The sequence below is a fragment of the Aethalodelphis obliquidens genome, unplaced genomic scaffold (genome assembly GCF_003676395.1).
Source record: "Aethalodelphis obliquidens isolate GAN/ISIS:26980383/991018 unplaced genomic scaffold, ASM367639v1 scaffold4, whole genome shotgun sequence".
Lineage (NCBI taxonomy): Eukaryota > Metazoa > Chordata > Mammalia > Artiodactyla > Delphinidae > Aethalodelphis > Aethalodelphis obliquidens.
In genome coordinates, this window is record NW_020837948.1 from 7,912,622 (window position 1) to 7,927,156 (window position 14,535).

The following is a 14,535-nucleotide window of genomic DNA, read 5'->3' on the forward strand; positions in this document are numbered from 1 at the left end:
ATATATATATATATATATATATATATATATATATATATATATATATAGTGCAAAATGAAATGTCTGAAGGGCTACTCACCAAACTGTTAATAGTAGTTCCTCTGAGGGCTGTGATTTGGGGAACTAAGAGAGTAGAGGTGAACTTGTGCTTTTTCCAGTACTTTCTATGCTGTTTGCATTTTTCATAATGAAAACCTATTACTTTTATATTTAAAAAAAGAATAGACTTATAAGAAGCATCTCACCAAGGTAAACAAAGTAGGGAGCAATGATGCTGCCCACTCTGGAGGCCATGGATGTGACCCCCACAGCCATGTTCCTGACCAGGGTTGGGTAGAGCTCTGCAGTGAAGACGTACAGCATGGAGAAGGCAGAGGTGATCCCGAATTTTCCTAACATGGCCAGACCAATGGACAAGAAGTTGTAATCTGGAAAAGAAATCCAGTGTAAACAGAGGTGCTTTTAGAAGTGATACTTTCTTAACAGTTGCTTGAATTGTCCTTTTTGCTTGTATAGGAATGTTTTATAATCTAAAGATATTCCCCAAATTATACAGTCTCTTCAAAGCCTTACTAATTGGACATGGACAAAGATGGAGCGTGAAGGGTTGCTTTGAGCTTCGCTCTTCTGTTATTCTAGATCATTTATGCATTCTGTGACCTTGTCCACCTTTATTTATTACAACAGTTTCATAGTCAGTTGTTAGCATGTTAATACAGTTAAGTTTAATCTTCGAAGAGAAGGACCAATCATTTTTATCCTGTTTATTATTATTAAGAAATATATATTTCTATGCATAGTACTATATATCAAAAATCTGTTGACTTAACATTTTAACAATATGAGAAAGTTAGACATAAGGGGAAAAGAGAAGCATATATCTTTTCATGTGCTCTCTAACTACTTAAAGATTACAGACCATAAAAATCACTGAATTTATACTGGAACTGGTATGTACTACCAACTCTAACACTTGAATATACACATCAGAGAGAAGGTTTGAAAATACCAAGAAAGTACCAAGAAATTGGGAATTGGGATTATGACTCAGAAAGAGGTTTGAGGGTTTAGGTGAATGTTTCTGTGAAGGGGATGACTGGGAGCATTACTCTTCCTTCTCAGGTGGTGATTTCTGATTCTCTAAGGTTAACTCTTAACTATTTGAAGGGAGTAATTTTGAACATGGGAAATCACAGAGTTAGTTATCACTTGTATAACTGACTTAAGAATGACTTATGATGTAAAGGCTACATAAATAGGGAACAGGGACTAATAATTAGCCCTGTCAAGGTGTGGATTTTTTCTGGTAAGCTGTTAATATTGGATAACTTCTTACCTGCAGGCACCAGCTGAATTAAGAGAAGCACACCTCCTCCCAAGAACAGTACTCCAGATATGACATAACGCCTGGGTAGGGTTCGAAGTAGCAGCCAGGCTGTAATGTAAGCTGGAACTTCAATCAAGGCAGAGAAGAAACAGTTCAGGTAGGCATCTCCATGTAAATTAGGAGTGTTGAGAGACAGAGCAAAGTAACCTACTGAGGTGACCATCCTGAAAGACAAAAGACAAAAATGACAAAAGGATGGCTTGAGTCTCTTTACAATTTCATGATGGTCAGGAAATTGTCTAGATGTTGCTGTCTTACAAATAGCCACATATGGCTATTTAAAAGTAAATAAATTAGGGATTTCCCTGGTGGCCCAGTGGTTAAGACCCTGTGCTCTCAATGCAGGGGGCCAGGGTTCAATCCCTAGTCAGGGAACTAGATCCCGAATGCTGCAGCTAAGAGCCCTCATGCCGCAACTAAGAGCCCACATGCCGCAACTAAAGATCCCGCACACAGCAACAAAGATCCCGCGTGCTGCAACTAAGACCCAGCATGGCCAAAGAAAAAGTAAATAAATTAAAATTAAATAAAATTTAAAATTTTGTCCCTCACTTTGGCACTAGCCACACTTCAATTGTTTAGTGGCCACATGCAGCTAGTGGCTACCATAAGGGACAAAAAAGATATAAAACATTTTCATCATTGCAGAAAGTTCTATTGGACAGCACTAGTCTAGATATACCAATATTCAAGAATACTATCCTAATCTAGTTAATTTCAAGTTTCAATAGGAGAGTTTGTATATTCTCATTCCTTCAGAGCTATTATTTGAAGAAAGAATGTCAGTCACATCAGTGAACATAAAATCCATATGTCATTTCCCCCGCCAAAGAATAAGAAGGAGAAGGAGAGGAAGGCAAAGGGGAGGGGGAGGAGGAGGAGGAGAAGAAGAAATATAGGTAATACTGTGGGATCCACTAATAGTAAATTCCAATTGATTTAGTAAAACTCACTTTAGTAGGGAAGAAAGTGAAAGTCCCATAAAAGGTATCACAGAGTGCACACTGCATATCCTGTCATTATAGTTAACGTCCACATAAAAGTTTCTCTGTGGAAAAAACACTACACTATGCAAACTCCCCTGTGCAGAAATGCACTTATTATCAACATGACTGAAAAGCAGAGGACACCTGAAAAATGTTTTCAGGAACAATGTCGGATCTTTTTACACATACTCTACTAAGTTGGGTAGCACAAGGGCTAATCCAAAACAAAACAAAAAATGAAACTTTATTGCTCTGGGATCTTAGTGATTTTCCACATTTGGTAATAAGAGCAGCTTAGATAAAATTAGTGATTAGTTTATTATTGGCTCAGTAGTGCCACTGCTCAAGGTACATTTGCATCAGTGATACCTGATGACATGTAAGAACTAAGGAGATCTACTGTGATGAAAGCCACATGCCCAGGACACACTTGCTTAATTCAGGGGCATAAACTCTGTCATTGATGACTTCTAATTGCAATACAAGATGGCTCTAAAATTAGACTAGCTGCAGCAGGAGGCTACTAGTTCTTTTTTTTTTTTTTAATGCTATGTAATCTTTTTTTTTTTTAAATAGATCTTTACTGGAGTATAACTGCTTCACAATACTGTGTTAGTTTCTGTTGTACAACAAAGTGAATCAGCCATATGCATACATATATCCCCATATCCCCTCCCTCTTGAGCCTCCCTCCCACCCTCCCTGTCCCACCCCTCTAGGTCATCGCAAAGCACGGAGCTGATCTCCCTGTGCTATGCAGCTGCTTCCCACCAGCGAACTATTTTACATTTGGTACTGTATATATGTTGATGCTACTCTCACTTCTCCTCAGCTTCCCCCTCCCCACCCCATGTCCTTAAGTCCATTCTCCATGTCTATATCGTTATTCCTGCCCTGCCATTAGGTTCATCAGTACCATTTTTTTTTTTAGATTCCATACATATGTGTTATCATACGGTATTCATTTTTCTCTTTCTGACTTACTTCACTCTGTACGACAGACTCTATGTCCATCCACCTCACTACAAATAACTCAATTTCGTTTCTTTTTATGGCTGAGTAATATTCCACTGTATATATGTGCCACATCTTCTTTATCCATTCATCCAATGATGGACACTTAGGTTGGTTCCATGTCCTGGCTATTGTAAATAGTGCTGCAATGAACATTGTGGTGCATGTCTCTTTTTGAATTATGGTTTTCTCAGGGTATATGCCCAGTAGTGGGATTGCTGGGTCATGTGGTAGTTCTATTTTTAGATTTTTACGGACCCTCCATACTATTCTCCATAGTGGTTGTATCAATTTACATTCCCACCAACAGTGCAGGAGGGTTCCCTTTTCACCACACCCTTTCCAGCATTTATTGTTTCTAGATTTTTTGATGACAGCCATTCTGACTGGTGTGAGGTGATAACTCATTGCACTTTTGATTTGCATTTCTCTAATAATTAGTGATGTTGAGCATCTTTTCACGTGCCTCTTGGCCATCTGTATGTCTTCTTTGGTGACATGTCTATTTAGGTTTTCTGCTCATTTTTGGATTGGGTTGTTTGTTTTTTTGATATTGAGCTCCATAAGCTGTTTGTATATATTGGAGGTTAATCCTTTGTCATTTAATTTGCAAATATTTTCTCCCATTCTGAGGGTTGTCTTTTCATCTTGTTTATGGTTTCCTTTGCTGTGCAAAAGCTTTTAAATTTCATTAGGTCCCATCTGTTTATTTTTGTTTTTCATTCCATTACTCTAGGAGGTGGGTCAAAAAAGATCTTGCTGTGGTTTATGTCAAAGAGTGTTTTTCCTATGTTTTCCACTAAGGGTTTTATAGTGTCTGGTCTTACATTTAGGTCTTTAATCCATTTGGAGTTTATTTTTGTGTATGGCGTTAGGTAGTGTTCTAATTTCATTCTTTTACTGTAGTTGTCCAGTTTTCCCAGCACCACTTATTGAAGAGGCTGTCTTTTCTACATTTTATGTTCTTGCTGCCTTTGTTGTAAATTAGGTGACCATATGTGCATGGGTTTATCTCTGGGCTTTCTATCCGGTACCATTGATCTATATTTCTGTTTTTGTGCCAGTACCATACTGCCTTGATTACTGTAGCTTTGTAGTATAGTTTGAAGTCAGGGAGCCTGATTCCTCCAGCTCTGTTTTTCTTTCTCAAGATTGCTTTGGCTTTTCAGGGTCTTTTGTGTTTCCATACGAATTGTAAAATTTTTGCTCTAATTCTGTGAAGAATGCCATTGGTAGTTTGATAGGGATTGCATTGAATCTGTAGATTGCTTTGGGTAGCATAGTCATTTTCATAATATTGATTCTTCCAATCCAAGAACATGGTATATTTCTCCATCTGTTTATGTCATCTTTGATTTCTTTCATCAGAGTTTTATAGTTTTCTAAGTACAAGTCTTTCGCCTCCTTAGGCAGGTTTATTCCTAGGTATTTTATTATTTTTGTTGTGATGGTAAATGGGATTGTTTCCTTAATTTCTCTTTCTCTTTCTGATTTTTCATTGTTAGTATATAGGAATGCCAGAGATTTCTGTGCATTAATTTTGCATCCTGCAACCTTACCAAATTCATTGATTAGCTCTAGTAGTTTTCTGGTGGCATCTTTAGGATTTTCTATGTATAGTATCATGTCATCTGCAAACAGTGACAGTTTTACTTTTTCTTTTCCAATTTGTATTCCTTTTATTTCTTTTTCTTCTCTGATTGCCACGGCTAGGACTTCCAAAACCACGTTGAATAAGAGTAGTGAGAGTGGACATCCTTGTCTTGTTCCTGATCTTAGTGGAAATGCTTTCAATTTTTCACCATGGAGTATGATGTTTGCTGTCGGTTTGACATATGTGGCCTTTATTATGTTGAGGTAGGTTCCCTCTATGCCCATTTTCTGGAGAGTTTTTATCATAAATGGGTGTTGAATTTTGTCAAAAGCTTTTTCTGCATCTGTTGAGATGATCATATGGTTTTTACTCCTTAATTTGTTGATATGGTGTATCACATTGATTGATTTGCATATATTGAAGAATCCTTGCATCCCTGGGACAAATCCCACTTGATCATGGTGTATGATCCTTTTAATATGTTGTTGGATTCTGTTTGCTAGTATTTTGTTCAGGATTTTTGCATCTATGTTCATCAGTGATATTGGTGTATAATTTTCTTTTTTTGTGATATATTTTTCTGGTTTTGGTATCAGGGTATGGTGGCTTCGTAGAATGAATTTGGGAGTGTTCCTCCCTCTGCAATTTTTTGGAAGAGATTGAGAAGGATCAGTGTTAGCTCTTCTCTAAATGTTTAATACAATTCGCCTGTGAAGCCATCTGGCCCTGGACTTTTGTTTGTTCGAAGACTTTTAATTATAGTTTCAATTTAATTACTTGTGATAGGTCTGTGTATATTTTCTAATTTTTCCTGGTTCAGTCTTGGAAAATTGTATCTTTCCAAGAATTTGTCCATTTCTTTGTGGTTGTCCATTTTATTGGCATATAGTTGTTTGTAGTAGTCTCTTATAATTCTTTGTGCTTCTGTGGTTTCAGTTGTGATTTCTCCTTTTTCATTTCTAATTTTATTGATTTATGTCCTCTCCCTTTTTTTCTTGATGAGGTTGGCTAGGGGTTTATCAATTTTGTTTATCTTCTCAAAGAACCAGCTTTTAGTTTTATTGATCTTTGCTATTGTTTTCTTCATTTCTATTTCATTTATTTCTGCTGTGATCTTTATGATTTCTTTCCTTCCACTGACTTTGCATTTTCTTTGTTCTTCTTTCTCTAGTTGCTTTAGGTGTAGGGTTAGATTGCTTATTTGAGATTTTTCTTGTTTCTTGAGGTGAGATTGAATTGCTATAAACTTCCCTCTTAGAACTGCTTTTGCTGCGTCCCATAGGTTTTGGGTCATTGTGTTTTCATTGTCATTTGTTTCTATGTATTTTTTTTATTTCTTCTTTGATTTCTTCAGTGATCTCTTGGTCATTTAGTAGCGTACTGTTTAGCCTCCATGTATTTGTGTTTTTTACAGTTTTTTTCCTGTAATTGATTTTCAATGTCATAGCATTGTGGTCAGAAAAGATGCTTGATACGATTTCAGTTTTCTTAAATTTTCCAAGGCTTGATTTGTGAGCCAAGATGTGATCTACCCTGGAGAATGTTCCACGTGCACTTGAGAAGAAAGTGTATTCTGCCACTTTTGGGTGGAATGTTCTATAAATATCAATTAAATCTATCTGGTCTATTGTGTCATTTAAAGCTTGTGTTTCCTTATTTATTTTCTGTTTGGATGTTATGTCCATTGGTGTAAATGGGGTGTTAAAGTCCCCTACTATTATTGTGTTACTGTCGATTTCCCCTTTCATGGTTGTTAGCATTTGCCTTATGTATTGAGGTGCTCCTATGTTGGGTGCATAAACATTTATAATTTTTATATCTTCTTCTTGGATTGATCCATTGATCATTATGTAGTGTCCTTCCTTATCTCTTGTAACAGTCTATTTTAAAGTCTATTTTATCTGATATGAGTATTGCTACTCCAGCTTTCTTTTGATTTCCATTTGCATGGAATATCTTTTTCCATCCCTTCGCTTTCAGCCTTTATGTGTCCCTAGGTCAAGAAGTGGGTCTCTTGTAGACAGCTTGTTTTTGTATCCATTCAGCCAGTCTGTGTCTTTTGGTTGGGGCATTTAATCCATTTACATTCAAGGTTATTATCGATATGTATGTTCCTATTACCATTTTCTTAATTGTTTTGAGTTTTTGCTTTTTTTTTTTTTTTTTTTTTTTTGCGGTACGCGGGCCTCTCACTGTTGTGGCCTCTCCCGTTGCCGAGCACAGGCTCCAGACGCGCAGGCTCAGCGGCCATGGTTCACGGGCCCAGCCGCTCCGCGGCATGTGGGATCTTCCCAGACCGGGGCACAAACCCGCATCCCCTGCATTGGCCGGCGGACTCTCAACCACTGCGCCACCAGGAAAGCCCCTGAGTTTTTTTTTGTGGGTCTTTTTCTTCACTGTGCTTCCTGCCTAGAGAAGTTTCTTTAGCATTTGTTGTAAAGCTGGTTTGGTGGTGCTGAATTCTCTTAGCTTTTGCTTGTCTGAAAAGCTTTTGATTTCTCCATCGAATCTGAATGAGATCCTTGCCAGATAGAGTAATCCTGGTTGTAGGTTTTTCTCTTTCATCACATTAAGTATATCCTGCCACTCCCTTCTGACCTGCAGTTTCTGCTGAAAAATCAGCTGATAACCTCATGGGGATTCCTTTGTATGTTATTTTTTGGTTTTCCCATGCTGCTTTTAATATATTTTCTTTGAATTTAATTTTTGTTAGTTTGATTAATATGTGTCTTGGTGTGTTTCTCCTAGGGTTTATCCTGTATGGAACTCTCTGTACTTCCTGGACTCGGGTGACTATTTCCTTTCCCATGTTAGGGAATTTTTCCACTATAATCTCTTCAAATATTTTCTCAGATCCTTTCTTTTTCTCTTCTTCTTCTGGGACCCCTATAATTAGAATGTTGGTGAGTTTAATGTTGTCCCAGAGGTCTCTGAGATTGTCTTCAATTCTTTTCATTCTTTTTTCTTTATTCTGCTTCTCGGCAGTTACTTCCACCATTTTGTCTTCCAGCTCACTTATTCGTTCTCCTGCCTCAGTTATTCTGCTATTGATTCCTTCTAGTGTATTTTTCATTTCAGTTACTGTGTTGCTCATCTGTTTGTTTGTTCTTTAGTTCTTCTAGATCTTTGTTAAACATTTCTTGTATTTTCTCAATCTGTGCCTCCATTCTATTTCTGAGATTCTGAATCATCTTTACTATCATTACTCTGAATTCTTTTTCAGGTAGATTGCCTATTTCCTCTTCATTTATTTGGTCTTGTAGGTTTTTACCTTGCTCCTTCATCTGTGACATATTTTTTTGCTGTCTCATTTTTTTTCCTTTTTTTTATGACTGGAATTGTGTTCCTGTCTTACTGGTTGTGTGGCCTGAGGCTTCCAACACTGGAGTTTGTAGGCTGTTGGGTAGAGCTGGGTCTTGGTGCTGAGATGAGGACCTCCAGGAGACCTCACTGCAATGAATATACCCTGGGGTCTGAGGTTCTCTGTTTGTCCAGTGGTTCGGACTTGGAGCTCCCACCACAGGAGCTTCGGCCCGACCCCTGGGTCGTGAACCAAGATCCCGCAAGCTGCGTGGTGTGGCAAAAAAAAAAAAAAAAAATACAATAACAAAGTAGAAAATAAAATTAGACTAGGAAACTGACAGATATGTTAGAAAAAATATAAAAATAAAAATATAGGTGAAACAACAGCCAGAAGGTAAAACAGAACCATGATATTAAAAAAGAGATGGACAAAAAAAAAAAGGTGGAAAAAGCCTTGGCTGTGGAGGTCAGGGCCTAAGCAGGGGCAAGGTTTGGGCAGTGCGCAGGGCCTATGCTTAGGACCCACAGGGCTGGAAAAGGCCCTGGGGGGCACTGGGGGTGGGGCTTAGGCTCAACAGAGAAGAAGGGGCTCAGGCGTGCCCATCGCCTCTGGTCTCAGGGGGTGGGGGAACCCACCTGGGAGCCCAGCAGGCTTCCTGGGCTCGACTGGGTAGGGCAAATACCCTCTGCTCCTCTCTTGCTTCTCCCATCCTGGAGGGCCCCTTCCACCTGCCTCTCCTGTTCTCTACCAGCCTCCCTCCTACACCCCCAGGACCAACCCAGCCTGGAGGGGACCTCTGAGAGCATAGGACCTGGCCCGAGAGCTGGGCAGACTTCCCCAGCCCATTCGGCAGGGGAAACGCTGGGTGTGCTCCCCCTGATCCAAGCCCCCGAGGGTCCCTCCAGGCGTGGGAACCTCTCCCCAACTCTGAGCCACCCCTTAGGGGTGCCAGTCCTGTCTGGCCTCCACTTCTCCTTCTCCCGCTCAGTCCTCCCATGTTCTACTGGTGCGCTTGGGGGTTCTTCCCATCTCCTTGGGTGTTGGGGTCCCCCACCACCATCTGGCAGACGCTGTAGTTGTGAGGATACGCGAACTCTGCATCCTTCCACACCACCATCTTCTACCTGTTCTGATTACCGTCATTTTTTGTGCTGCCATCATGGGGTAGGCATGTTCTTTTTGTCTTCTTCCTAATTTCTTGGCAGATACATTATTAAATCTTGCCTACAAAGTCAGTTCGTTATTTCTAGGCCTTAAAATCACTCAGTAGATTCCTATGAGCAAGTATAAAAAGCTTGTCAAAACTCCAATGCAGGCAGTGGGGATTCAGGGTGTTCTAACTTCACTGATTAATTGTCAGTATAGCTTCTGGAAGCAGGAGCTGAATTAGCGTCTCAGCTTCAGGCATCAGGGACATCATTAGTTTTAATCTCAGTAACTCTAGGAGGAGCAGGGAACGATTTCCCAGTGGGTCACAGTATTGCAGACCTAAATATTGTTCCCTGTGACATTTTTTTTCAGTATCCAGTTCCATGAATTAAATTGAAGCCTTTCCAAATAACTTAGAATTCTAAAATTTTAATTTTGCCTCAGGAAGACCCAGGCCTTGACCTTGTTCCCTGAATTAAAGAAAATCAATTGTATATTTACATTCTGTATGTCGCATTTCCAGATCTCTTATTACTTACCATAGCAGCAAGGACATAATTGTTATTGTGCCAATATTCCGAGTCCTGAACAGGTCCAGAATGAAAACTTTCTCCTGCTTCACGGGGGTTACCTCCTGTTGTTAAAGTAATGCACACAACCATGAAATTGAGAGGTGGTGAGGAAGTATATTTGGCTATGACAATATATTCTTATGCATGTATGTCTCACATCACTTTCAACATGCTCAGAAGTCTGGAATTTGCAGGGAATAAGGGCATCTAAATATATGATGCTTATTATAACGTTTAAAAATGTTTGTGGCCCATTTTAGACAGAAGCCTTTAAAATATATAACATTGGCTTCACTGTCTCTTTATATAAAGCCTGACTGCTAACACAGCCTTGCCTTGACTCATGGGCATCATTATGGGTGACCTTAATCACACTGAGCATTAGGGCCTGTTGAGTGGGTAGCGCCATATAGACCCAAACTGCCTTGAGGTCCATATCTGCTTTTCATACTTGTCCTGTTGTTGTTTCAGTGTCAGAACACACATGGGTTAACTAGGGGACCTTGGGCAAGTTACTATTTATCCTCTATGAGCCTCAGTTTACCTCTCTGTAAAATGGGTATAATAATCAAGAGTTGAGAAGATTAAATGAGATCATATATATAAATCTTAGCATAGTACTTGAACCATGGTAGATGCCCCATACATTTTAACTATTACTATAATTACTGCACCATTGAGGAAAAGATGTGAGCTGTCAGTGGTTGGTGGCAATTTCATACCACTGTTGATGGGCTTCCTTCCTTTACTTTTAATTTACTGAAGTTAACTTGTCATGTGTTAGGAATCTAGATAATCAAGCTTATTAGAATTGAAACTATCAATACACTATTTACAATAGCCAAGACACGGAGACAACTCAAGTGCCCATTAACAGATGACTGGCTCAAGATGATATGGTATATATGTACAATAGAATACTAGTCATAAGAAAGAATGAAATATTGTCATATGCAGCAACATGGATGGATCTAAAGAATATGACACTTAGTGAAATAAGTCAAACAGAGAAAGATAAATATTATATAACTTATATGTGGAATCAAAAAAATAATACAAATGAATCTACATACAAAACAGAAACAGACTCACAGACATAGAAAACAAACTTATGATTACCAATGGCAAAAGGAAGGAGGGTGGGAGGGATAAATTAGGCGTTATGGGATTAACAGATACAAACTACTATACATGAAATAGGTAAGCAACAAGGATTTACTATATAGCATAGGGAACTACAGTCAATAACTTTTAATAACCTATAGTGGAAAATAATCTGAAAAAAAAATGTATATATAACTGAATCAATTTCCTGTACACCTGAAACTAACACAATATTGTAAATCAACTATGCTTCAATTTAAAAAAAAGAATTGAAACTAAAAAGTTACAGGGCTCTGAGGTGGAGCCTTTCATCTCCTCAGGATAAAGTACAATGACTCTGTGGCCCTATTATGTGTGTTCAGTAAGAGGCTGAGGAAGGAATTTTTACTACAAAGGAGGGAAGAGTGCCAGACCTGCCCTTGTAGCAGGTGCTTCCCAAATATTAGCATCCTTCTTTCCAAAAACAGACACCTCCTCATTCAGCTCACAGCCATGTTACCTTTTTGCTTTTGCACTACGTGGAGTGTACAATTCTAGAACATGCCCCTGGCAGTATAACACTGTTATCCCAACAAAGAAAGCCCCTGCATAAACTACTGGGAACTAGCAGTCCTCCTGGAAGGTTCTGGGAGTGGTACCAGGCACAGACAGGACCTGTGGATCAGGCATCCAGTTATATTGACCAAGGCTGGGAATGGAATTCTTGATCTGAAGAGCAAAGGATTAAGACATATTTGTTCTGGCAGCCCTCTGAGAGCTTGGGCTCATAGCCACTGTAATTAATCCGCCAGCCATCACCAGGGTATCTGTTTCTGTCAGAGGTCGCAAAGGCCAGGAATGGAGGAAGCTCTCAGGGTGGAGCACTGGCGTGCTCGCCACCCTCCAAAGTCCTGGGGTAGGGCAAGCATAAAGACTAAGAAGCATATAGTCTTCTTGAGGTGTCCTGAGCAGTTCCTGACCCTCTGGCCAGGAGTGCCATTGCCCCATCCTCTCCATCCATCTAAGTGTCCTCCCTTGTTTGGACCTGCCTCTTCAGCTCTGAGTCACTCTACTCTCTTTCTCTGCTGGCTCACAGTGTCCACTCCTTGGGGACTTCCTCCTTCATGTCATCACTTACCTTCCATCTAATCCTCTTAACACTCTTGGTTACATTCTATGCTCCTTGTGTCTCTAATTTTTCTTGTTTTCTCTAGGAGCTGACGAGGCATGGCCAAGGACACTGAATCCTCACTGACTGGCAGGAAGCGAATCTGCTTCCACTGAATATCTGCTTTTCCTTGTGGCCTCCTGCCTGCAGGGGTGAATCCTCCAGCCTGTGCTCTCAGGCCTTAAGGTTCTAGACACAACATAGCAAGACTAAAGACATGTACAGCTTCCCCAGCAGAATTTGGTAAGATTCAGAGTACAGTGGGGAGCCCATGGGTGGAATACCCCTCAAACACATTTTTCCCTCTTAATCTGGACATTCAAAAATCACCAGTATGTAGCTGCATCAATGGTGTGGAGCAAGACCAATAAAAAGTTGGAGATAAACTTGCAAAAGGGAAGGGAACTAATATTTAATCAACACTTGCTATATGCTAAGCAGTTTACATATATTATTGCACTTAATTGGTGCACAGCCCTTTGAGGAGGGCTCAGAACTTCATCATCATTGTGTCTCTAAGGCCTTGAACAGTGCCTGGTACATAATAGGCACTCAAAAACCTATTGAATCAAATTAAATTCCATAATCAAGAATGCATAACTGGGGATTCCCTGGTGGTACAGTGGTTAAGAATCGCCTGCCAATGCACGTGACATGGGTTCGAGCCCTGGTCCGGGAAGATCCCACATGCCATGGAGCAACTAAGCGCGTGCGCCACAACTACTGAGCCTGCGCTCTAGAGCCCACAAGCCACAACTACTGAGCCCATGTGCCACAACTACTGAAGCCCGCGTGCCTAGAGCCCATGCTCTGCAACAAGAGAAGCCACTGCAATGAGAAGCCCATGCACTGCAACGAAGAGCAGCCCCCACTCGCTGCAACTAGAGAAACACTTTGTGTGCAGCAACAAAGACCCAACGCAGCCAAAAACAAACAAATAAATAAATAAATTTTACTTCTTCTTTCAAAGAAGACTTTGAAAGAAAAAGAATGCATAACTGATCTCAGGAGGAAACATGTGCAAATCCTTACCTCCACAGGATTAAAAACCACCACTGGGGCAGCTACATTGTTCATTTTTGCAGCTTTTTGGATGATATCTTCAGCTTCTCTAAATCTTCTCTGGGATATCAGCCACCGGGGAGATTCAGGAATAAACCTAAAATTCATTTGAATGTTTTATAATTTTTCACAGTAGCAAGGTTGATGCTATCAACTGTAAGTTGCCCCCGAATCATTTTTATTTTGTAAAATTCTAGTTTGTCTTTTTAAAGAACATCAAGAGGGGGGCCTCATAAGATTTCCATTATTTGTAGGAATAAATAAAAGCACCTTCAAGTTTCAAAGTTATGATCAAATCAAAAGACAGATCATTAGTTGTACTTAAAGCCAGAGCCACACTATAAGGGGTAACATTAACTGGGTATGTTTAAGCCAGGGCACCTGGAGAACACCATCCACAACTTCATAGCCGGTGTGGCTCATAAAAGAAACACAGTCTAGTATCTTTTCAGTGTGTCTATCCCTAGGAGAATCCCTGGTGCCCAGCTGGTGATGCTCACAAGTTTATTGGGTAAAAGAGGGCATCTGTGTTTCTCAGGCTTTTCCTGCAGTCAGAGGAGGAGGTTAAGTGCACTGACACCTTCCTGTGGGCTGCCGCATGGCTCTCAACAGATTCTCAGCTCAGTGAGTACGCAAACCAGACCAAAGCCAATGTGGTCTTATTTTTTTAATGCCTAGAAACATTAAAAAAATTTTTTTTATATTGGAGTATAGTTGATTAACAATGTTGTGTTAGTTAGAAACATATTTTTTTATTACAAAATCTATCCACATTTTTAACTAATGCTCAAACATGGTTGACTTATATTCTTTCCTAATTTTTCTATTTCTATTTATTTTTATTATACTTTAATTTTTCTATTTTTTCCTAATCTTTATTTCTCAGAATTGCTTAGCCAATCTTCTGCCAGCTCTTGTTTTCCTTACTTATTTGTCAGTATTAAGTTATCCTAGAAAATAAATTATATGTAGCAGATATAGTCCTCCTATAATTAATAGGCCCCTCCAAAGCCTCAATAGGAATTATCTCAGAGCAAAACACAACGTATCGAATAGCCAAGCCCCAGCTTCTGTCCCTAGCCTACTACAAGCATATGGGTTGAAAAATGAACCCAGTCTGCATTTTTTGGCATATATCCCTTGGTTGGTCCCTGTAGCAACTGTGATGATGTTAGGCCACTCCGTTTCAGTAATTAGAGCTGTGCTGTCCAAGAGAA

General features: G+C 39.7%; 1 protein-coding gene across 1 annotated transcript in view; it reads right to left on the reverse strand.

Annotated features, from left to right (window-relative positions):
• LOC113615596 (solute carrier family 22 member 4) overlaps nt 1-14,535 on the reverse strand; it is a 49,498-nt gene that overhangs the window by 6,921 nt on the left and 28,042 nt on the right. The window contains exons 5-8 of the mRNA XM_027098170.1: nt 13,289-13,415; nt 9,973-10,067; nt 1,337-1,551; nt 246-428 (exon numbers count right to left, since the gene is read on the reverse strand). Coding sequence (XP_026953971.1) covers nt 246-428; nt 1,337-1,551; nt 9,973-10,067; nt 13,289-13,415 — 620 coding nt within the window. The remainder of the gene's footprint in view (nt 1-245; nt 429-1,336; nt 1,552-9,972; nt 10,068-13,288; nt 13,416-14,535) is intronic.